Source organism: Siniperca chuatsi, linkage group LG12 (assembly GCF_020085105.1).
Source record: "Siniperca chuatsi isolate FFG_IHB_CAS linkage group LG12, ASM2008510v1, whole genome shotgun sequence".
NCBI lineage: Eukaryota > Metazoa > Chordata > Actinopteri > Centrarchiformes > Sinipercidae > Siniperca > Siniperca chuatsi.
Window position 1 is genome coordinate 7,340,016 of NC_058053.1, and position 24,411 is coordinate 7,364,426.

Sequence of the window (24,411 nt, forward strand, 5' to 3'; positions counted from 1 at the left end):
AAGAAACTGAAACACAGCTCCTTTGAAATGCAATTAAAAAGAAAGCCAGACTGGCTGGAGCGATACATGAGTGTACAGTTGTACTAAGCGGCGAGGTTCTGCTCTTGAAAATGCTGTCCAGCTGAATCCAGGCAGCTTGTGAGAGATTGCGCAAGAGTGCAATAAACCCAGCCAAAAGTTATATTGACCAGAGCCCGGCAGCTACATTATTAAAGGGATGTCAATGGTATATACAGTACAAGGTATGAAATAAGTATGATTAATAAGAAACCTGATCTGGGTTGCTATAATAAGAAAAAACAGGAGGTGTCTGCATGGTGCACCAGAGATGACTGAAATGTATTTACTGTATATGAATACACTGAGAACCATGTAGCTGAAAGGCAGAAGTGCTGTAAGAGACTGCGAGAGCAGTGACATGGTGGTGGGGGACATGAGCTTTCAAAGACCCAGTCTGGTGGCTCTTTTCTCCCTCAACAGCCGTGGGTCCTGTGTGTATTTAGTATGCTACACATCTAATTTCTAAGCAGGTCTTTTCTATATTGCTTATTTCCATTTAAATGAGCGGTTTGTATTAAAAAGAAGCTATTGCAGGAGACCTACTGAACACTTCTTGGAATTTATGTTTCGCTTAACATGCAAAATGATTGTTCCCGACGCGGAAATGGTTTTTCAGAAAATTGATTGTCTTAAGCTGGTTTGTTTCGCACATCTCTTATGGATTTGATGTAAAGTGCAAACTTTGTGCTTTTACTACCCAGGTAATGAGAGAGGACAAGTAATCAGTAAAGTGCTGACCCCCAGTGGTAAGACCCTCAAATAGCACTCAGAGATAGCACAGAAACCTTTAGGTACAGGCAAAATAGGTACATTTTTTGTCTACATCCTTGTACATCTTTTGATGGAAAATCTCTGTTTTTTTAAAAGGACTGGTTTCTCTCTGCTGGCTCTCAGCTGCTTCAATGATGCCGCCTAGCCTGTGTTATTGCTGACCATACTAATGTGTCTGCAGCTTTCCTGATCAAGTGAAGCTTAAATTGAAGCACTGCCTAGTCTTTAAAGCTGAATTGCATAACCACTTTTGACATTTTTAACTCTGAAGATGGTTTCTCTTGATTCACCACTGGAGGGTAGAAATTCTATCCATCTTCTTATTAACCGTGAACACCATCTTGCAGCTCTCTTGCCGCTCGTCTCATGTTGAGCACCTCTCTGTACCAGTTTCACTCTGAAAACAACATGAATGTAAATCAATAGCAGAGATGCAATACCTGTTCTGTGTGCCGGCCTGCCTCACTTCCCCGGGGATTGAAATCAATGAGAAATGGCGCTTTCAGCCTTCACACAGTGTTGAACTCAATGATCCTTGACAGCTCTGAAAATTAATGAGGGGTGCTTCTGCTGAACAAGCAAGTTGACTCTCAAAACGCGTGTAGCCATGTTCACCATGGCTGTTGTACACAGCTCTGATCACAGGCCATTCAGCAGAGAGTTAGTGTGTAGCTCTGCATTTTAATATCATGGATACCCACCTTCCATCCAACAAAAAATAAAGCAGTCAAGCATGTAAAGTCACAATACTTGTATTTCTTTATTGAAATATAATCGACCCCTGAGGCTAGATTAAAAAGGCCACAGTTTGTTTGTGCCTCGTCTAGCTCCTCAGTCTGATACAGCCAGTTAGAACACAACAGACCTGCCCAAAAACACACATTACACAACTGGTGTGACAACTCCAAATTTAGTTTTTTGTAATCCAAACTTAAAAGTTTACACGGCCCTTTACATACTGACAACATTTAAGGACACACACACACACACACACACGCACACACACACACAAATCAAATCAATTGCATAACTTCAACAATACTTGGTGTCTTAAAGAACGCTACCTCTCCAATTAATGAAAACAAAAGTGCTCAATTTGGCTCACATAAACCAGGGTCAAATAACCGATACATTATATTCACTTTCGGCATGTGTATTTGGTCTGCCTGAAATGTGAAGACGGTGCAACAAATCAGCAGGTTTCTTTGTCGCCACACCAGCCATAATGATTAATTCAAGAAAGGTAACTTTCTGATTTCAAACTGTATTTTGGACCTCAAACCAAAAAGTTACATAGTCAACTAGCAGACACCTGGCTGGCACATGAGCTCAGTCCGCTTAAAAGGAACTGTGTGACACGTTTGTAAATAGGCTTCTTCACTTTCTTGCCGAGTGTTAGATTCTCGTATTTGTACACTAAATATGATGCTAGCTAGCATGCCGGTTAGCTTATTTTAGCATATAGACTGGAAACTGGGGGAAACAGCCAGCCTGCCCCTGTCCAAAGGTAAGAAATAATCCAGCACATCAACTCACATAAAAACCAACTTGTACGGATTAAACAAACTAAATATAACATACTCAATTAGTGAGCTTTAGAGGTGCTGGTTGGCTGATTTTTTTATCTTCAGACAGAGCCAGGCTAGCTGTTTCCCCCTGTTTCCAGTCTTTACGCTAAGATAAGGTAACTGACTGCTGGATGTAGCTTAATATTTAGTGTACAGACATGAGAGTGGTATCAATCTTCAGGGAATGAGAGTATTTCCCAAAATGTTAAGTATCCCTTTAGGAAATTTCACATTGAACAAAGAAACATACTGAAAATTTCAAGTTGGACGACAAATTTTCCTTTGATTTGACCCTTGTGTGATTACATTTTCACAGAAGAGAGCTCCAGTAAAACAGAGGTCCTTATGCTTTTTCACTAAATTCTGCTTCTTCATCTTGGTCCACAACACATTACTCTTACAAGTCTCTTCCTATGGGGGCTCAAAGGCAAAAGGCCTATGACCCATTGAGAGTCCCAAACAAAAAGAAATAAAAAGAAAAAAAGGGGGGAGTTAAGCTTTTTGTCCAGGTCTGGGACACGCTGAGGTAACATAGACAGTAATAAATTATTCAGTTGTTTAAAAAACACTTTTCAAGAATCATATCAATAATACAAAATGGTATCAAACATACGTGATGCAACATTTTCATCAAACACATTCAGTTTTTTTTTTCCTTCTCCACCATCCAGAGTCTGTTGCTTCATTGTTCAATGATCAGTACTTCAATGTTTTCTGTCCTTCTCTGGAAACTCTGTGAAGTCCCTTTAACAGTAGATTAATACTGTATTCCTTCTTTTGCTGAGGTTGATTTTCCACTTTCATGCTGAGGTGAATTTGTATGCCATTCAATAAATGAGTGTTTTCATACTCAACCTTCTTAATTCAAAACTGAGTAATATGGAACTTTTATTTAAATACCTTTCGAATGATTACATTCCAACGTATCTAATCTCTGTTACAATCATCGCCAAGTCAACAGGCATACACAGGCAAACAGGGCTACAACACTAATAGCCTCTTTGCTTGTTTTGTTATTCGGTTTGACATTCAAATCGTTTTGACCGTGCCTTTCATTTCACTTACAGATTGGAACAGAAAACAACATGCCAATAGGAAAGTCAGAAATTGTATTAAAAGTGCAAAAATGTATTCCTTCAAGAGACGGTATTCATCCAGACAAAAAAGTTGTCCACTAAAACTTTAGTGCGTTAACAGTACAAGCCATTTCATAGGTTATTAAATTGTACATTCCTATCCACCTCACCGCTACAAACATGAATACACTGAATGTCTTGTTGCTTCGAGTGTGTGGTTTTCCTACAACTAAACTTAGTCTGTAGCTAGGTTAACATGGCTTTAAGCCCTAGGAGCATCCCTCTGCCTGGTTCAGACAGGCTTCCTAACTGACGTATTCCCAGGGCTACAGTATGTATCCCCAAACTAAAGGAGTGCTATCCTTTACTGAGCATTGACTCTTCTTCTAACATTGTCCTGAATTCAGTGGTGCAGTCTGAAAAGCCCCATGATTGAAATAAAGTGACATCACATTATTTTGGTTAGTGGCCAGTGCAAATCAGCTTCTCCAGCCTGTTTCAGATCTGAAACATGAAGCTCTCACTATCCCTTTTCTATTCTATTTCATGAAGAATTTCCTACAGATCTTTTGTAAAACAGCAGTGAATTTGTTTACATTGCCACCTATAATTAGATTTTTTTAATATCACAAATATAATTGTAATTCTCTATATTTGTTAGATACAAAAAACATGGAAAGTAACTTGTTTTGAAGAGAATCTGTTAAGACTACAAAGAAAAAAATCAGGGCTATTGTTCATACAGTACTGAAGAAGACTGCACTCATCATGACATTGCCAATGACTGAAGAGGTAGCCTAAATTAACCATTATTATTTTCAAATACTTGATGGCTCTGATATACTGTCTGTTTTTATGATGGGAAAATAATCCATTTATAAGAGTGTCTGTAAACATGGCCACTGAAACGTCAGTGTTGGTATAAACCCTGTTATGTTTACATTCAAGTGTAACCACATACACTGACCAATCTTACTTTCCTTTACAATTACAATATTTAAACATGTATTCAACAAGCTGATATGACCACAGCGTTCACCTGTCAACCGATATGACACATTTTCTTAGCATCACGTCACATTTCTTTCGCTTGCTACGACACGTCCTTCCATCCTCTCTGAACTGACATTACACAACCAGAGCATCACATGACCACAAGGTACACGCTATACTCACAGAACTCGCTGTTCACTCATTGACAACACCACACAACGTCTATTTTCACTACCAAAAACACTGTCACCACTCTCATATTCATCCGCCGTGCCCTTATGATGTCCACTCTACAAAGAGAGAGAACACAGACAACATATCTAAATAAATCACAGGTGCTTTTCTTCGAGAAATTGTAGCAGTGTGAGGATAGAAAGGTGATGACCAGCAGGCTGTTGGGAGTTAGTCCATAAAACACGAGGTGCCATTTTGACCGAGTTCCTCCCTTTTCCTTACCTTTCTCAAGAAGGCAAAAGTTCCAACATCAAGGTGATTCTGATCTCTGGCTTTTCCCCCAGAGTCTGTCCTCTTGTGCCACATTTGATATTAAATTCAAAAATTACATTTGATTGAGAAACAGTTCAGTGACACTGTAGTTCTGTCTTGAACACAGATAGGAGGGATCTAAAGACCTTTAAAAAGGGACCATAAATTGAGAAGAGAGGGCATTGTACTCATTCCAGCACTCATTCCAAGGCATTGTGAAGGGTTGAGGGGACATCAGTCCAACATTTCAGATTCACTTCTCCTTCCGCCCCTCTGGATCCATCCAGCCATTCATCGACCCCCCCTCCCTTTTGTGCTCCAGTAGTTAACCACTGCTGGGGAGTTCCCTGACATCCAAAGGGAAGTGGGTGTGCATGTGGGTGTGTGTATGTTACGAATGATTAACAGGAAGGAGGTCACAATATGGCGCAGTGGAACCTGTGGGAACCTGCGGAACGTTCTGCTCTCCATTTCATCTTCTTTTTCTTCTTCTGGTTTCGCTCTGGGACCTGTTGTCTGTGGAGAAAGAAAAACATAGTTTGACTAAATAATCTTAACTCAGGATCAACTTACTAGCTTTTTTTAATCCAACATTCTAGGAAATACACTTATTTGTGGAGTTGTTGAGAGATGATAAGACTGATGCCACCCTTGTGTCTGTACAGTAAATATGAAGCTACTGCCAGCAGCCAGTTAGCTTAGCACAAAGACTGGAAACTGGGGGACACAGCTAGTGTGGCCCTGCCCAAAGGTAACAAAATACACCTACCAGCACCTCTTAAGTTCACTAATTTATATGTCATTTATTTAATCTGTACAAAAACCAAAGTGTAAAAACAACCCGTTTTGGTTTTACTGGGGTTTATGTGGTGGACTATTTCTTGGCTGGGCACAGTAACTTTGTGGAGTCTTATCATCACCATGAGGTTGCCAGGCAAGCTAGGCTATACTAACCAGCTGCTGGCTCTAGCTTCATATTTACCATACACACATGAGAGTGGTATTGATCTTCTCATCTAATTCTCGGCAAGAAAGTAAGTAAGCGTATTTCCCAAAATGTGTCTGTGATTTCTGCACCAGTAAATCCAGCAGCAATTACTGTAAATCACAATTACAATGGCAGCTATACAAGTGAGTCATTCACTGAGTGAGTCAGTCACTAAGCTTACAACCAAGCAATAGTATGTTTCACCTCTTAGGGATTTTACATTAAACGTTTTATATGTGAGTGTTTAAGGCAGCCTAAAGCAACTTTCACAAGTACGAAGAGGATGGACACTTTCAGCCTGAACTGCTGATGCATCAGTCAGAAAAAAGCACTATTAATATTTCTTTATCCACCCCCTGTATGACTGGCTTTCTACAGTCTTACCACAAGAGGGCCATGTTGATTCATTGATCAACTCTCCTCAGTTTTGATACATTATGAATAAAGAGAAGAATTTCCTCATGAGTTATTTACACCCCTGGCATGTGGACAGTGAGAACTCTAATCTGGATGGTTTCCTTTTTACCAATACAGAGGTGAATACAGCTGTGTATCTGGGTGTTTGAGTATAGGCTCTAAAACACTGTGACATGCCTACTGGTTGCTTATTGGTTCTTGCAACAAAAGAAGGCCTTAAAACAGGATATGACCACATACAAAACATAGACACACGTGTGTCAAGACAGGAAATAGCTCTGGGATTTTTTCTTTGCTTTTCCACTCCTTCTGAAAACACTTTCATTGCCCTCACATACCAGCATAACACTCTCTCAGTGCCACTAACCTCTAAATAAGTGAAATACACACTGGAAAAAAGGGGGGAAAGGGTGATACGCTTTGAGTTGAGTTTTACTTGCTGTAATGACTGTATTTTAGTTTGTAAACAATAGAGTCTTAAGGGCAAATCACTACTGTCCTAGAGCAGTTTAACAGCTGTTACTGAAAGTTAATCTATCCTACATTAGTTTTCATGCAAAGATATCATGGTCTTTATCTCATGAAAATAAGAGAATAAACAGAAGTGAACCTGGAGTTACCTTATAACACGGACCAGCTCATGAAAGGCTTTGTCCACATTCATTGGAGGATCCTTGGCACTGGTTTCAATATAAGTTATCTGAAGACACAAGCAGAAATATTCCAAATCTAAGCATAAGTGGTATTAGAGTGGTATTAGTTGCTACTCACATGTCACTGAAATATGAAATAACCAAATTGGTTGAATAACTACATAAAATACTGTATTGGTATGAGTATAGGAACATACAGTACAGGGAGACATAAAACGATAAGCATTTAACCCTTAGAATTAAACATCCCAATGCTACATGGTTAAGAAACAATAGGGGTCACAATTAACAGTTGCATGACGACCTGGAACTAGTAGAAAGTCACATGAAGACAGAACCCATATCAGTGAAAACACAATTGCCCACTATCATTAATTCAATGTCACCACTAACAAAGACTGAGACAGATGTTCTCCAACACATCCCTACCAGTCATGGAAATGACACTGAAAAATCAACTGTGTTTGATGCTAGTCAGTGTGAAAACAGCCCCTTGAATCCAAAATAGAAAAAAAAAAAAATACAAAAAGCATGATGCTTAGTTTTATTGTTTGCCAACTTAAAAGAGGACGAAGAAGAAGACACACAAGCTGTTTTCATGTTGTTCAGGTGTTTCACTGTAGACAGACGTCTCTACAAAAACGACCTGGAGACGCTAATGTGGACATACATCGCTTTCACACGAAAGACAGTGTTTTAAAATTTAGACGGCTTAATGTAGAGTGAGTCTGTATCATCAAGGTGTTCTTAAGCTTTTTGTTAGCGACAGGGGTAACATCAGATTCTAAAGTATATGTGTGTCTAAGGGCCGAATATATCTAAATTTACAAATATTCTACTGTTCAGCTGTGAATACCAAATTAAACTTGACATTTATTTCAGTTTGAGTTTTATTCTAATTTTGGACTGAATTATTTCAGATATGAGGACAAACCTCTGCAAACAATGATCATTTCTCTCACTGCTGTTTCAGAAATGCTTTCATTGTCTGTAGTGCACACAGGCACATGTAAAAACTTTGTTAGAAACTCGGTTAAAGATATAAAATCTGGTTACTGCAAAAACCCTACAGTGAGTTAAGGACAAGTGCTTAAAGAAAGGTTCGCTACTTACGTTATGTTTTGCAGCCATCTCTTGGCCCTGGTCAGTGGTGACCTTTCTCAGGTGGACCAAGTCCACTTTGTTTGCCACCAACACCATGGGGAAGGCCTCCCTGAGAGGAAAGGAACACACACACACACACACACACACACACACACATATATGATCTCAGGTATTCCTGTATAACTGAATAATGAATTTCCAAACCACTTGCAGTGGTTTCAAAGAGTCTTTATAAGTGTCTCATGGTCTGAAGACTGTTTTAAAGACCTGATAGATTTAGATTCGAAAGAACATCACATGCTACACAAACTGTCTGGGAGGTGTCAGATTTCTGCAACACTCAAATCTTGTAGAAAATTGAGCTACAGTAGAGCACTACTAAATATGGACAGACAGCGACTTGCTCAGTTGCAGTTTCTATTTTTGTTTCATCTCAAGCTCAGTGTTATTGGCTACTGTCAGTCACTGTCAGAGAACAGATGCGTGTCTGCTGAGTCAGCAAAACTCAAACTGACCTGACTGAGGCGGGCAAAGTTTGGCCTTCAATGAGGATAAATGTTCTTCAAAATACTAAATATTGTTAATATTTAGAATTTTAGTGTGTGTCTAGTGTATTTGTCTTTAAATGGGTCATGCGCATTGTCAAATCAGACCACATTAGATGATTAGATGGAGCTCACTGGGCCTTAAAAGTAATTTCTTTCTGGGTCTTATTTTAGGAAAAATTTCTTTTGGTTATAACATTTTAGACAAAAACTCAATTGGTGCAGCACAATCACAAGAATGGAACTCAACAGGGCAAACATTAGTGGTAAGAAGATCGTAAACAAATGCCCACTTCTACCATCTTTTAAGCGCCTATTACATCTGACAGAGCTACTTCCTGTTTTTGTAACTTTGGCTTCCGGGTACAGTAACTTACTTAGTATATACCATAGTTGTACACACAGATTTTGAATGCAATGGTTGATTGTATTGAACATTTTGGGTGCATTCTCTTTCGATTTCACTTCCAAATGATGTGGTAAGATAACTGGGACAAACTTTGGGTTTATTTAGCTACAACCACTCACACAACCCATTTCGAATAGTTTCTCTGGGCTGCAGTTCTTGATACGTTTGTTCTTCTTTTCAAGATTATTCTTTTCAAGGGAAAGTATTTAGCAGGCATTCTGTGATTTGATTTTCAGCAAGAGTGTAAATGAATGGTTTATATTAAATCATAACATGACATCATTTAGGAGTCAATTAACATGAGTTTTGTATGTCTTAAATCATTCCCAAGTCATACCTCAATTTTCCTTTGTCGTTTGTGAATGGTAAAAAAAGTGGTTTCTTTGTGCTGTATCTCAGCAGAAATGTTGTAACCAACCTGTCTTTGACCCGTAGTATGAGTTGATGGAATCGGTCGACATGTTCAAAGCTGGCCTTGTCGGTCACAGAGAAGACGATGAGGAAGCCATCTCCAGTCCTCATATACTGCTCCCTCATCGCACTGAACTCCTCCTGGCCAGCTGTGTCCAGCACTGCGAAGATGGAGGGAAAACAAATGTATTACTTCACATGAAAGGGTCTCTCTTTTACTGACGTTTTAATTCAAAACACACCCAGATGATATACGTATTTGTCATAGCTTTTGAGCATACTGTACTGTACATCTTGTCTGAGTAAGTGAGTATTACAATTTTGACAATACTTTTCCTGTTACACATTCAGTACAGACCACCCTATATTTTGTGTGTGCTTTTCAGTGGCAGTGGCAAACTACATTTCATGTAATTTTTATTTGATTTCTTATTGCGCCACCTACACACCTGATTCAACTTAACAATTAATTAGTTACTCAAGCATACTAAGACCTAACAAAGCTGCGATAAAGAGTCAGAGTTATGCCAAATATTAATTATTGAACCTGTCCTAACCAGAAGCATTGCTACATTTATTTAGGAATATAAACTGACCCAGTTTGCAGTAATAATTGTACAATGATATTGTACAATTCTGTTATTGTGACCTGTTTCAATTTTCTGAAATTACACGGTCAGAATAACAGTTCTTTTGTTTCCTTTACAACTTGTGTGATCAACTCCACCCACACACTCTCATAATCCTAAGAGAAAGAGACTTGTAGATTTTGGTGATCCTGTGACCCAATGATCTTTCCTTAAGTGTCCCCTTCATGCCTTGGCTACCCTTACATAACAACTGTGTCAGAACAATTTTCCGGCCTTGGCAAAGGTCATTAGTTGTCAATACTTCATAACAGAATGTCAAAAGTTTACACAAAGATGTCTTCCCATAAACTATAAAACTGAAGTGGTTTTCTAATTCTTTCCAGAGCTTTATATGTTTCCAACATAAATTGAATATTTTTTTGAGGGAAGGATAAAATCATGGAATGATGCATCATTTCTCCCACATGCTACGACCATAGCAGTGCCTTTTTCTAAATGTCATTAATTCTTTCGGGGAATTGCTATCCAGATTATATCGCAGCGTAGGAAACAGCTACCACAGGAATGTAGTTAAAAACTAAAAAAGATTTTTAAGAACAAATACAAATGTTCACTTATTGGTCAATGATGGACAAAAGGAAAATGAAACAAATAAATAAAATAGAAGATTAGCATGAGAGAGAGGATCAGCTGTTGGCTGGTTAATTTCACATGCACATACATACATGCATACATATACATTTCTACTCACCATCCAGTATTGCCCACTGTCCATCTATCTCTGTGTGTTTAAGGTACGAGTCCTCTATCGTGGGATCATAGTCTGGCACAAAGATCTTCTGGAAAAATTGGATGGTGAGGGCACTCTTCCCAACACCACCATCCCCCACCACCACCAGCTTGTATGTTGGCAGGTTGTCACTTGGCAAAGCGCTGGTTGCCATGGCTACCTCGACAGTGGTGGTAAAGGTGGGAAGTAGGGTAGTCGGTGGCTGATGAGACACACCTGGCTGATATGGAGGACAGAGAGAGAGAGAGAGAAAGAAAGAAAAATGGATTAATAATAGACAGGGGAGGAAACAACAGACAGAGGGAGAGAGAACAAGGGACAGAGGTATTAAGGTTTTTTGTTGCAGCTGCTTTTTCATCACCATGGAGACCACAGACCACAGCTAGGAGTTGTGGATCAAAGCAGAAAGATGGAAAAAATATTGTACAAAAAAAAGAAAGCGAAAGTGAGGCCAAAAGAGATCAGCACCCTTTAAGCCCACCTACAACACACATTTTCATAGCTGGGTAACAGTAATTTAGATTCTAAGTTGCACTCACCAGAGAAAGACAAGCTGAATGACAGCTGTCCATGGCAGTGGAACAAGTGACTTTTTTTTACTGAGAAGCTGATGTTTTTCCAGTCCCTTTAATACAGCCAGTTTCTTAGAACCAACGTCTAGCGGCCATTACAGAACTGCATCTTAAGGGGGGCTACTGTACTACTACTTGAGTATTTATGCAAGATGAGTAGAAATTAAACAAGAGAACCCTGCAGAGTTCTGTGACATGGCAAGTAGCAACATAAAGCCCACCCAGAATGACTTTTTGATTAAATGGATTGTTTTGCTAATATGATAATGAATGTTCATGTGTGGTGGACGTCAGCATGCACGCACAATATAAGGGGTAATAACATTATCATGAATCATTTTTTATTTAAGACGTTTGAACAATTGTACTTACAACACAAAACCTGGTTACAATTTGAGACATGAGAAAGTTGATACTTTTCTTTTTGTGGTTAAAATGGAACTGATGCTGTCCTATTCCACCAGCCCCCATAGGCCAGCTTTCTACTGTGGCCTCAAAGCAGGGGATAACAACACTGACCTACAATATTATGGTCCTGCTTGGGTAGGTAGTGCTTAGGCACTAAACTGATTAGTGTGCAGGCATGCAGGCGGCTAGAGAGAATGGCTTGTTATGTTCAGCTTTTAGCACTTCCGTGTGACATATAGGGCTCTATTTTCGTGAAACATGCGGCAACGAACAGATTGCAGTTAAATGCGCCCTGCCCAGTGTGTCGGGGGTATGCCAAGCGCACTTTGAGTAATTTTTGTGACCAGGCTCACCTGGCACACTTGGCACTTGGATACTGGGTGGGATCAGAAAGAATACATTATAATAATAATTATAATAATAATAAAACTTTATTTATAGAGCACTTATCAAAACAAAGTACAAAGTGCTTCACAAAAGAGAGAAATAAAATACCACAGTGAAGGATTAAATATAAAATACATAAAAACAATAAAATAAACAGACAGCTTAGGTAAAATCAGGATATGCTTTCCGATAAAAATGCGTTTTGAGAAGAGACTTAAAAGAAGACTAAGGAACAGACAGAAGTCCCCTGCCCGAAGATCTCAAACTACGTGAAGGTTCATAAGGGATTACAAGGTCGAAAATATAATCTGGAGCCAAGACATGGAGAGCCTTAAAAGTAATCAATAAGATCTTAAAATCAATCCTAAAACAAACAGGGAGCCAATGTAAAGAGGCTAAAACAGGTGTGATGTGATCGTACCTCTTGGTCCTGGTTAAAAGCCGAGCAGCTGAGTTCTGTACAATCTGCAGTCGTTTCAGAGTTTTTAGATTAAGACACGTGAACAGGCTGTCACAATAATCAAGGCATGAGGAGATAAAAGCATGTACTACAGTTTCTGCATCACTAAAATTTAAGATAGATCAGATTTTTTGCAATGTTTCTGAGGTGATAAAAACATGATTGGACAACCTTAGTGATATGTTGCTCAAAACAAAAATTGCTATCAAACAGGACACCAAGATTTCTTGCAACAGGCTTGATATGTTGTGACAGGTAGCCAGTCGATGGCAGTATTTGTTTAGTGATATGTTGGGGCCCAATAACAAGGATTTCAGTTTTATTTGAGTTGAGCTGGAGAAAATTTATCAACATCCAATTTTTTATGTCAGACAGGCAGTCCTGCAGAGAACTCAGTGTACTAAGGTCAGTGGGCTTGACAGGGAGGTGCAACTGTGTGTGATCCGCATAACAATGAAAAGAAATCCCATGTCTGTGGATGACATTACCCAAGGGGAGCATATATAAGGAGAACAATAGTGGTCCCAGAATTCAACCTTGTGGCACACCGTAGTTGATATGGGAAAGGGATGACATGTAGTTAGTAATGGTGACACAAAATTTTCTATTGGACAAATATGATGAAAACCAGTCTAGTGCAGTGCCAGATATGCCCCTGTGCCTCAGTCCATCTAAAAGAATGCCATGATCAATTGTGTCAAAGGCAGCACTTAAATCCAGCACCACAAGAATTGAGTACATGCATGCGTCGGCATTCATTAAAAGGTCATTAGTGACTTTGAGAAAGGCTGTCTCAGGGAGATATTCACGGAGAGAAAAGTTTTAAGAGAGACTGATCTGCTTTCAATGTGTCAGTATCCAACATGCCAGTTGATTTGCAGTAGAAATTGTAGAATAATAGCCTGGGAACCAGGCAAATCATGTTTAATTTGCTCTGGCAGATGTGTCTGGCCCCCTCCTATTCAGACAGATTTCCACCCGTCCTGGATCTGGTCGGGCCAATCACAACCGTGTATCTAATATGGTGCAGGTTTGATACGATGAATATACAGGAGGAGCACGACCTTATTGGCCGTTGAGGCATTTTCGTAAAACCAAGATGGCTGCCGCTAATGTGGAACTGCTTCTGTTGAATCTGCTTTGTGTCCAAAGGCATTTTGGTCTGCGCCCGTTGATACCGCCGCTTGGAAATGCGAATTAGTCTGCCGATGCCAGGCTATCAAAATGACAAGTCTGATATGCACATAAGCACGGAGGTGTCTGTGGTTATTTTGCAACAGTCTGGTGCTTCTTGCACAAAATATGACCAGCAGATCTGCCATGCGTAATTGTAGCTTGACAACTTTTCTGTCTGCTTCATCACATGTCAGCTGGTTGAAAAACTAACAAAACATGAATAAAGGGGTTTGTTTGATTTTAGGGAGGTTTATGTGGGTGTATCCTCACCAAATAAAATGACCAAAATATTATGAAACACAAGTGCGCTGAGCAGTCGGCAGTGGACTGAGCAAGACACACTCATACCAAGATTGCCGTGCACTACTCTACTAGCATCACCACATCCTCTGTGTTTACATGAAAACTCCACAGGGCACCTTTAAGATACTGCTAATGCAAAGCAAACTTTTCCTGCAGCTGCTGCTTCATATTAAGAGCGTCCCAATGGAAAATCACAAAAGGCTTTTATTGAGAAGCAGCTACAGGAAATGCAGCCGCATTTGTCACCAAGATTAGTGCCTTACTGCTATTGTGATGAGAGTTGGTCTAACAGGATCTAACAGCATTCTCACATTTTTTTTAAGCTGACATGTTTTAAATATAAGGAAGAAGAGTAAAAGAAGCATCAGCCACAATAAAACTGCTTGGATGAAGCGTTGTAGGCAAAAGGCCTTATTGTACTGTTGTATAGAAAATCACTCAAACTGTTCTCTTTTTGCTGGCTCTAATCAGTCACTTACAGCATTAATATCATAACTGTATGGAAAAACAGTTAAAGCAAGCCTTGTTAAGCCTGATTTGGCTAGTAGCAGAAACCAGGCTAATAACGTCTACTCTCAGAGGCCACTAGAACCAGCAGAGAAATATGATGGCTTCAACACAGATGGATAGCTGTCGTTTATAATTATGGCTTTTTGAAAACAAAAATACACATCTTGCTAGAATATGAGAGGTTTAACAGAAGAGTAGTTTTTCCACACAAGTCAAGTTCAGTAGAGGCTCAATATAAAAAAAAAAATCTATTCAAACCTTTGCAAATGATTCAGATGCATTCTGTACTTACATCTCAGGGGAACAGCTTGTGCAGTACTGAACAAATGTGGGGTTTTTTGGTTTTGTTTATCAGATTCCGCCCTTTTTGAGTCTTACATTAATACAGTAATGCTGTATGGTTAAAATCACTAAGAGCAAGGACATGGTATATACATGGTAATATGTCATGCTATCTCATGCTGTTGTGGCAAAAAGCTCACACCACAGCTGGCCACAAAGAGAGATGAATGCTACAGAAAGAACGAGACATGGAAGGGAAGCAAGACAAGAGAGCGGCAGAGGAGGGTGAGAGAAATCGGAAACAGAAAAGTGAGGGAGAGGAAGCAAGGGCACATGAGGACAGAGTTGATAGAAATGTTACAATATGGTGTTGAGTCGATACAATAGACACCACTATTTTGTGTGCTCCCCATTTTTGGCCAGTTTTTTAAATTGTTATTTCTCTTTCAGTCAGAATCAGAAATACAGAATCAGACATACTTTATTGATCCCTGAGGGGAAACTCTTTTGTTACAGCTGCTCACTATCTCGGTATAGTCCTTCTACATGACACTGACAGTTCTGTGTCCAAACATAAAATTCAAACATGTTTAAAATAATCTTTTCAAGAGTGGACAAATGATTAGAATCATTAAACACCACCCACTGTGTGATTTTATCTCTCAACTATCAACTGCAACTGGCCTACACTGGAATGGACTGAACTTGGTTCAATCAGTCATGACACCCAAATCGCCATTGTGACACCATCTTATATATTTGTTTCTCCTGATAGCCAACATTTTAAGATGCAAAAAAGCAATACCTGGAGTTTTTGACCACTAGTAGTGCTATTGGGCAACGTTTTTTTTTGAGTTCCCATAGACTGTATAAAAAAATGGACATAGTGTCTGTGACGTCACCCATAGGTTTCTGAAGAGCCGCTGTGAAGCTCAAAGTGGGCGGCTCTGGTGGCTCCGGCCGTCGACATCTTAGCAGTCCCTGACTCCGGCTAATCCAAAAATGGGCAAAAAAGGTGGAGCTGAGGCAGGCCGAATAAAGCCTGGTTGCTGAAACACCTAGTGGCAAGCCACCTGAGTAGCTGAAGTTGTCACACATGCATGTGAGCAAGCACGAGGGCAACAGAATACATATTCCTGCTGCCAGTTTCACACTAATCCACTGATGGACAGTTGGCGGTGGTAACGCACAGAGAATACTATATACAAAAACGAATGGTAAATACTATAACAATATGTGCAAAGCTAACTGTGAAAAGTGGACTAACTTTAGGATGAAAAGGCACTGTATGGTGATCACTAAGTTTGGAGGGGAAGGTAACAGACATGCAGTTCGTAAAACGAATTTACTAAGTGTGAAGTGTGAAGTGTGAAGAGGAGGCAACTTTAGAATAGAGAACCTGTGCAGTTTAATAAGTGTCAAACTGTTAGTGAATTAGTTATGAGGGATTACCACCTTATAAGGCCCATACTGAGCAATGCACATTAAGATCGTAATTCATGTACAACAACTTCCTTACTTACTATCAAAAAGTAGTTATTAGGAGGTTATTGAGGGAAAACTCTTAGCTAATGGCCTAGTAGTTGTAGAATATGGTCATGCAGAAAAATGCATTAATAAGTGATTTATAATGACTAATAAAGAGCCAACATGCTACTAATAAGCAACTAGTTAATGGTGAATATGTCTACCCTAATATAAAGTGTTACTGTAATTTTGTTTATTTAATTAAAGAAAACTCCACAGATACCTATAAATATCCACATACAAAGAAAAGACCTTAATGTTCACTATGATAAATTACATATCTCAAGCAAGTCTCTGCAAAGTTATTTCCATACAAATCTGACTTAAAATTAAAACAATTGCTGTCTGGAAGGTAAGAAATATATAAATGTATGGTTAGCTTTAAAAACATTTTGGGAGTAATGTTATGCATATGCGATTTGTAGTGAATGGCTTAAAACACTGATACAACCATTTAAGTCAAACCATCCAAAGTGTTGATACACATTTGAAATTAAACAAATTTGAAATAAAACTTATATACTCCATCTTACTGTGAAACCTTCATATTTCAAATTCTCATTAAACTGTAGAAACAGTCAAACGCAGACAAAAAACACATTCACTCACTACTAGCACAACAACTCCACACCACCCACGCACCCATTCCTCCTTCATCCACCAGGAAACAGCTGTCAGCTGGCTCCAGTCCATCCTTTCCTGCCCAGCACAATGGAGGGAAGGAAGATGTTTCCTTCCTTTCCAAAGCCAGCCAGCCAATCAGTCAGTCTGCAGCAGTCAGCCAGCCAGGTTGGGCAAAAAATTTCCAAGCCAAATAAATTCCTGATGTTAAAAAGCCTCTTCAGTCAGTTGGCTGGCTGTCATAAAGGCATAAGTAATGTCTATGCTCCTATACCTACACACTGCCTTAAGACAGATTTTTAGTGCTGTGCAGAAAAACAAAAATACAACAGCTTGAGAAGCACCATGAAATCACAGTACCTGCCACCAGTTGTGATTTTCACACCCCAAGTTAGGTCACAATCTTGTACAGTGTGTCAGCATTTCCCTCTGTGAGTGTACTTGGTGGAGTGCACAATTCTCTGAAACACCACTCACCATTCTGTGAGACTAAAATAATCCACAGACACCAGTTAAACCACATTCCTTTGGGAGTGGAAGCTTGGAAGAGATTTTACTATGTGTCCAACCAAAGTCATCTGACCAATGTGGCTGGCTATATGGCTTTACAAACCATGATGTTTCAGGGGTCCAACCAAGGCTGCAAAGGACATACTTATAGTATTGTGCACAACACTTAGCCCGTGTCCACACTAATGCTACTGATTGCGAATCCTTTCCTCACGGTTTTGGCCTTTCATCCACACTAAGCTAGCATTTCCACCCCTGAAAATGGAGCTTTTCAAAAACCCCTAAATCTGAAAGTTTACACCTGTCTCTTGTTGTCTCATGGAAAGGAGAAATGGAGCTCGTCCAACAGTTATGTAAAGCTGTCAACCTTCACTGGCTTGATCAAGTACTTTTATGAAATAGCAACATTAATAAGATTGTCCATTTTGTCAATAACTGATCATGTAATATGATGTAATAACATGGTGTAATACAAGCGTTATGTTTATTTATGTCACTTGACTTAAAAGCATAACGTAGTGCTTTGATTAAGGGTCTAAATGCAGCAGCGAAAAGAAATCACTTTGCCTTGATTAACAAGTAAACACACATTCAAATAATTTTTTTCAGATTTGTGTACTCATCTGACAAAAGACAAGATATGTGAACGTAACAAAAAACATGATGTGTATTTGGCTACTGTGTATTGAAACATAGAATAAGCAACTCTGTCTCCAGGAAATTTATAGAAGTTTATACACTAATTTGCAACAAATGCATTTTGAAGGAAATGTAATGCTGACCGTATTAGGTTTTCTATTAACATAATGAGGAAATGTTGTTAATTAACATATCAAAATGTTGACACTGAAAATATCAGTAAAATGTTAACTGACAACGCATTTGATTTGTTCTCTGCCAAAATATCCAATCTTGCAATACAATATCCTCTCACAGTGACTACAACATTAAACTTTTTATTATTACATTTAGGCCCTGGCAACACCTGGTTAAGGTGAAGCACGAGACACAGTGTTTAACTGAAACCACAATCTTTCCTAACCTTAATAAGTGCTCTTATTACCTAAAGCAACTCGGGATGCGAACCCCACACTCTGGTTTCAAAGTCCGGCACTTTATATCCATAATCCAACTAATTACGTTTTGCACCCCAATATAAATGGGGGGATATATATATATTTATTATGTGATATTTCTAGAAGACAGGGTTGGAATAAGGGATGACAGAGAGACAGAGAGTGGGAGGCAACAAAGAGTATTTTCTGGTCTCAGCAGGTTAAATCTCAATTTGTCTGTCAAAATGGTTGAGCCATTCACCCCCACTCTTTAAGAGATGATGGCTGTAGCATAACTTAACTTTTGTCCTATTGTTTTGGCCTTTCCATGTAAGAGGCAAGCTTTTAGAAACCGGTCTGAAATGCCTGGACAGAACCACCTTCATCACATAAATAGCGTTTTCAAAATGATCCACATTAGGATATAGCCGTAACTTTTGAATTTCTTTCTTCTTGCAAACCCAGTGATCATTAAATCAGAGAAACCTTCATTTTAAAGCCGCAAAACTGCTTTACATCACACCTTAAGTCCAAAACACAGCCATGCAGCACAGGAGATCTATGAAGTCATTGGACGCCTTGTAGCGCACACTAGATGTGTAGCAGTGTAGCATATCAACTGGACCGCAAAGCATGTAAATCATCACATAAAGCTTATTTTGGATGTTGTTTCACTTGATTCCTCACCTGAACAGCCAAGCTATACAGCTGTGGCTAACCAGGAAATATGATAAGTTTCTTATCATCCAATTTGATGGCTAGAAGACCAAAGAAGAGAATAAACCAGTGACATATTCTGTCAATCCACTATGCCTCCCCTACACCGACATTTCTCAACAGGTGTGTGGTTTTACATTTAAAATAATAGAAGCAGCTGGTATGTTTTGGACTTCATATTTTGTTTTCACCGTGACTCCATAGAGCCTCTCTGGGCTCTTGAGAAGTGGCTAGTGGCTGCCTTGGGAAAGGATAAAAGGGACTTCCCTCTTCACATGGGAACAAAGCAGCAACATATCTCACACAACAGGAATATGGAGGAACACAGTGGTGCACACCCCAGCCTGTACTGTAGCGTTGACATCAACACTCATCGATCATTCGAAGGAGGTGTTAAGACATAGTTCACCGAGTTCAAAATGTATTAAAGTTTCAAGCTGCTGTGACGAACTCTAGTCAAATGCCACCCTTTTTTTTCTTGGATTGAGAGCTGATCTGATCTTTTGTTTTACCTTTGACGCATGAAAACCATTTAAGAAATGCATAGTATAATTTTATAAATTGTGCCATCCCTGACTATATGGAGGAACTGGGTTTTCAACCTGGGAGAAGCAGGTTGCTTGTTCTTGTCACCAAGACAGCTGAAGTGAAAGCAGTAATTTGCTTAAGGGCTATATCTGTCTGTGAGCTGGGGGCGAATACAAAAGGACCCTTACATTTCTTTACCAGCATCAATATTGGCAATATTCTTCAATTATTAATGTGGTCAAAAATCAGATGCACATTTATACATTATTACCCATTTGGCCCTTAATTCTTCCACCATGCTTGCAGCATGGCATCAAATTTACTTAAAAGATGTTATCTTCACAAAATAATATGGCTCGTTGGATGCAGATGTACATCTCTAGCATCTCCTTCACACAAGTACAAATTCTCATTTCAACAAGTAATTTGTTGTGTACTGAATGACTGTCTGAAAGAGATTAGTTTCTGTTTATGTTTTTCAGCTGCTCCCTCATCACATTTCCTCCAATGCTGACAGACTTGATATCCAGATTTTTAACACCCTGTGCAACATATGGTTGAGAGGACAAAGTGCAAATAGCCTATCAGAGCACTGTATAGCTGATGACATGATTGTGGGTCATCACCAATGACTAACTTGGCAGCATTGTTTGAGAACCCCTTTAGCCATAAATTACATTGATGTCTTTTTTCATAATACTATGCCGTTTTCAGGAATTCTCTGTGGATAAGGCTGTCATTCACACACAACCCATTGCTCACTAATGTACTGTGACTTGCTGGGGGCTTTTCCTACTCTGACCTTTCCGTTCATTCATTCTGATCATTTTACATTTTTTCTGGCTACTTGGGAATTTCAACCGGGACAGGATGTCATGACTGAACCACTACCATTCATTGGTGACACTGAATGAATGATTAAGTACTTGTTACTGTATATGACCAGCTAATTTCCAATTGCATTTGGGAAAAAGAAACAAATGCAATGAGGAAAGAACACAGTATTTTTTTTTACAAAATCACTGGTTGATTATGACTAGTAGACGATATGGGATTTCAATGGCAGATGCCAATATTTAGAGAGCAGGGCGGCCGATGGCCGATATATAATGCTGAACAAAAGAAAAGACAAAAAAAAAAGAAAAGTCATGTATAATTTCATTGTTCCATGCACATTACAGTCTAATATACATGGTTATCTTAGCCAGTAACATGTTGTTTTAGATAGAATTTTTATTAATTAATGAAATAAAGAAATCCATTGGGTTATGCTGTAGATTTCAGAAAGAAATGCTCAGACATTGTGGTAAATATTTAGGTCTTCTCTAATACACTTTGATCATTTAACATACATTCAACATATATCAATTGGCCAGTATGCAAATTTACAACCAAAGGATACCTGGGTCTAAACTTAAGGGGCAAAGAATTCAGTGACAGCCTTCAGCCTGACAACAGAAACTATGGCCTCAAACCTAAATGTCTGAATCAGTGCCAAAGCAAAAGACATAGGAACTCAAGAATGTATAACCAAATGTTTATTAAGGAATTATCCAATCAGTTTAAAAAATAAACAAAAAGAAAAATTGGTAAGGGCAATCAAACATAGTTAAGGGTTTGTATTATAGGTGTTATGAAATTACATTTGATGTTTAAAGCTGAAATGGAGTAACGCTTGATTGCAAAGCACTCTATTTTAGTATTTTAACTGTTTGGCTGCTCTAGTCTCTACCTCAATGGGTAGGCTATCACTATCACCATGGAAATATTCAGACCAATTAGGTTTGGAATAATACAGAATCATGTATCTTTTATTTTTATTTATCCAGGTCAGGTTCACGCCCTGGTTAGCTCATATAATTCAATACATTCACACATGTAAGGTGGAATGTCTTGTTGTTTTGCTACTGAGCAGTTCAGGGGATGTTTGCCTGGCCTAACGGCACCTCAGATGATGAAGGAGGGACCCTCGCTTCTAATTTATTTCTCTGCTGTAACCTTATGGTCTCAAGCCTACTTTTCTACACTATAGGCCGACCTTTTGCCACACTTTTAAATATTAGAAGCATCACCTAGGTAAGAGTACATATACAAGCAAGTGACAATTTGAATCTCACAGGAATCCTTATTTAATTAATAGACCCCACAACGAGTTGCCTTGGTGGGAAACCCAGCATTGACTAATCCTACAGAAGGTAATTTCCCCTGGTCAAAGGTCACACTTAAGCTTCAGGGAAAATGTGAAACTGCACGCAAAAGTCAGCTAACCATTACTCTCACAGCAACGTCATGAGCAGCAGCAGGGTTTGACATTTCCATGAAGTTATGATGGAAGGATAAAGGGGGATCTGTCCCCAGACAGCCAAATTATCTGGTGATTTCACATTGCTAATAATAGTGATCTCTTTCTGCAGACTGACTGGTGCTTCTGAATGATCTCATCCTATGATTTGATACATCAAGAATCTCTCTGTTCTCTCGTGCACGCAGAGCTGGGCACCACTGTGTGTACAGGATACATACATACCGTGTGTAAAACCCTGCATATATAGGCCTAGTAGAAGGTTTCAGGATCATCTCTGACAGACGATAAAAGACCAGCACTGTTTTTGTTTCGTCCCCGTGGGACCATTTTTGACACACAGGCAAGGCCCGTCTCTCTGTCTGTGTGTGTCTGTGCGTGCGGGCGGGCGTGCGCGTGAGCGGCCGTATGGAAAACCGACAGCAGCCGCCCCTGAATAACGGATTTCGGTTGCTTCATCTTTCTCTTGAAGTTTGCAGCAAAAAGCAATTTCCGCAAACGGGATACAGTCGTTCATATTCTTAATTAAAACGCGCTAACTTCCCTTGACTGTTTACCACGCTGTCATTAGTCGAAATAATCTGGTGACAGTTAGCTAGGCTACAGTAAAGTGTTGATATACTGAGAGTAGTTGAGCATTTTACATTAACGGTAGGTGTTGCCTGCACTGTCCGTGAACACAGACGCCAGCATTCACGACCTCTTCTCTGTCATCAGGAAGGCTACTTACCGATATGAGCTTCGCTGTCGTGAACACAAAGAAACGTCCTCACACCGACATATTCCTCTTCATCTTTCTCTTTCTCGGCTTCAAACCACCGCCGCCCTTTCGCCACAGACGGGAGTGTGCTCCCCACATCTGCGAAACAATACGTTGAGTAGCTAATCTTTGTATTGCAACAGCTGATGCTATAAATAGAAAAGCCCCAAAGGGGTGAACGCCGTTTTTTGTGAAGACATTAAACCATTCATTGTGGGTTTTCAGTGTCATATGATATCCACGTTTAAGAGTAATTGGGAGGTAACGTGTTCGTTTTCCTTCATAATGTATTTTTTGTGTGAAAATGTTGAAATCTCACGAAGCAATAAAAGAGTTCCCCATTTTAGTGAAATGGACTGTTCCTTTACATAGCGGACTTCTTTAAAGGGATAGTCCTGTCAAATTAGCAGTACCTGATTTGAGGGGAGTCAAATGGATTCATTATATTTTTTAATGATGTGTGCTTGTCTGTGTTCTGAGTGTAGCTATGTTTTTTTAGTTGAATCGTTAAATAATAATCGTTCTAATTTACTGATAGACTTATTATGTCTAAATCAGCAATAGCCTATATCAGGTTATGATTTTCCACACTTTTCAGATGTTTTTCTCCTGTTTGCTATACAAACCTGATAAAACCTCTCCTCGAATAATTTTGTGCCATTAGTACAAAGGCTTGTGACACAGAAACCCACAAATCTTACGTATACATATTTAATGTGCTGTACAAACACAGCAACAGGTGAAGGTTATAAAATATATGAAGAAGTGAGGTTTCAGATAATCAGTTCTTGTTGCCAGGATAGCGTAGAGGTCACTCCTCTGGTTCACTGTTCTGGCTTATTTTATTTAAAATGCAACAATTTTCATTCCCTGACCCCACACTATACTCAAAAATTAAGAATAGATATTAACAAGTAAAGCATGCACTAAGAAGACTGGTGTGTGTGAGAAGACAATAATACCAGGACCCTGAAACTGAAGCAGCTAAATGGAATTCAGCCATCATTCATTTTATTTATTTATTCATTTACATGTGTGATCCTCCTACTGTCACATTCAAGGCCTATTGTGTATTTATCACATGTGAATGTGAACACATTTGATGTGTTTATCACATGTGGAAAACCATTTCACATGTGAAAAATTCCCATGTAGGCCTACGTATTCATATGATGAAATTCACATAAGCACATTAGATTTCCATATGTGGAATGTAAGGCATTGCATGTGAAAACAACAATCCTGCATGTAATAGCACATTTAAAACACTATTTCACATGTGATAAATTTACATGTGGTTTATGAATTCATTTACATTATAGGCATATGTATTTTTTGGGCATGCATACAAAATAGGCACACATGGTTTTCACAGAGGGACATGATCATCTCGTACATATGTATCTCATAAGGACAAAATCTGTATCTCATA

The 24,411-nt window shown here is 39.1% G+C and overlaps 1 protein-coding gene across 1 annotated transcript; it reads right to left on the reverse strand.

The window, feature by feature from the left end:
* Positions 1-1,567: 1,567 nt before the first annotated feature.
* mrasa (muscle RAS oncogene homolog a) lies at positions 1,568-23,113 on the reverse strand. The gene is made up of 6 exons (XM_044216108.1): positions 22,950-23,113; positions 10,823-11,081; positions 9,489-9,642; positions 8,126-8,225; positions 6,980-7,059; positions 1,568-5,470 (listed from the first exon to the last, which is right to left on the reverse strand). The coding sequence occupies exons 2-6, from the start codon at positions 11,013-11,015 to the stop codon at positions 5,371-5,373; spliced, it is 627 nt and encodes a 208-aa protein (XP_044072043.1). The 5' UTR covers positions 11,016-11,081; positions 22,950-23,113; the 3' UTR covers positions 1,568-5,370.
* Positions 23,114-24,411: the final 1,298 nt, after the last annotated feature.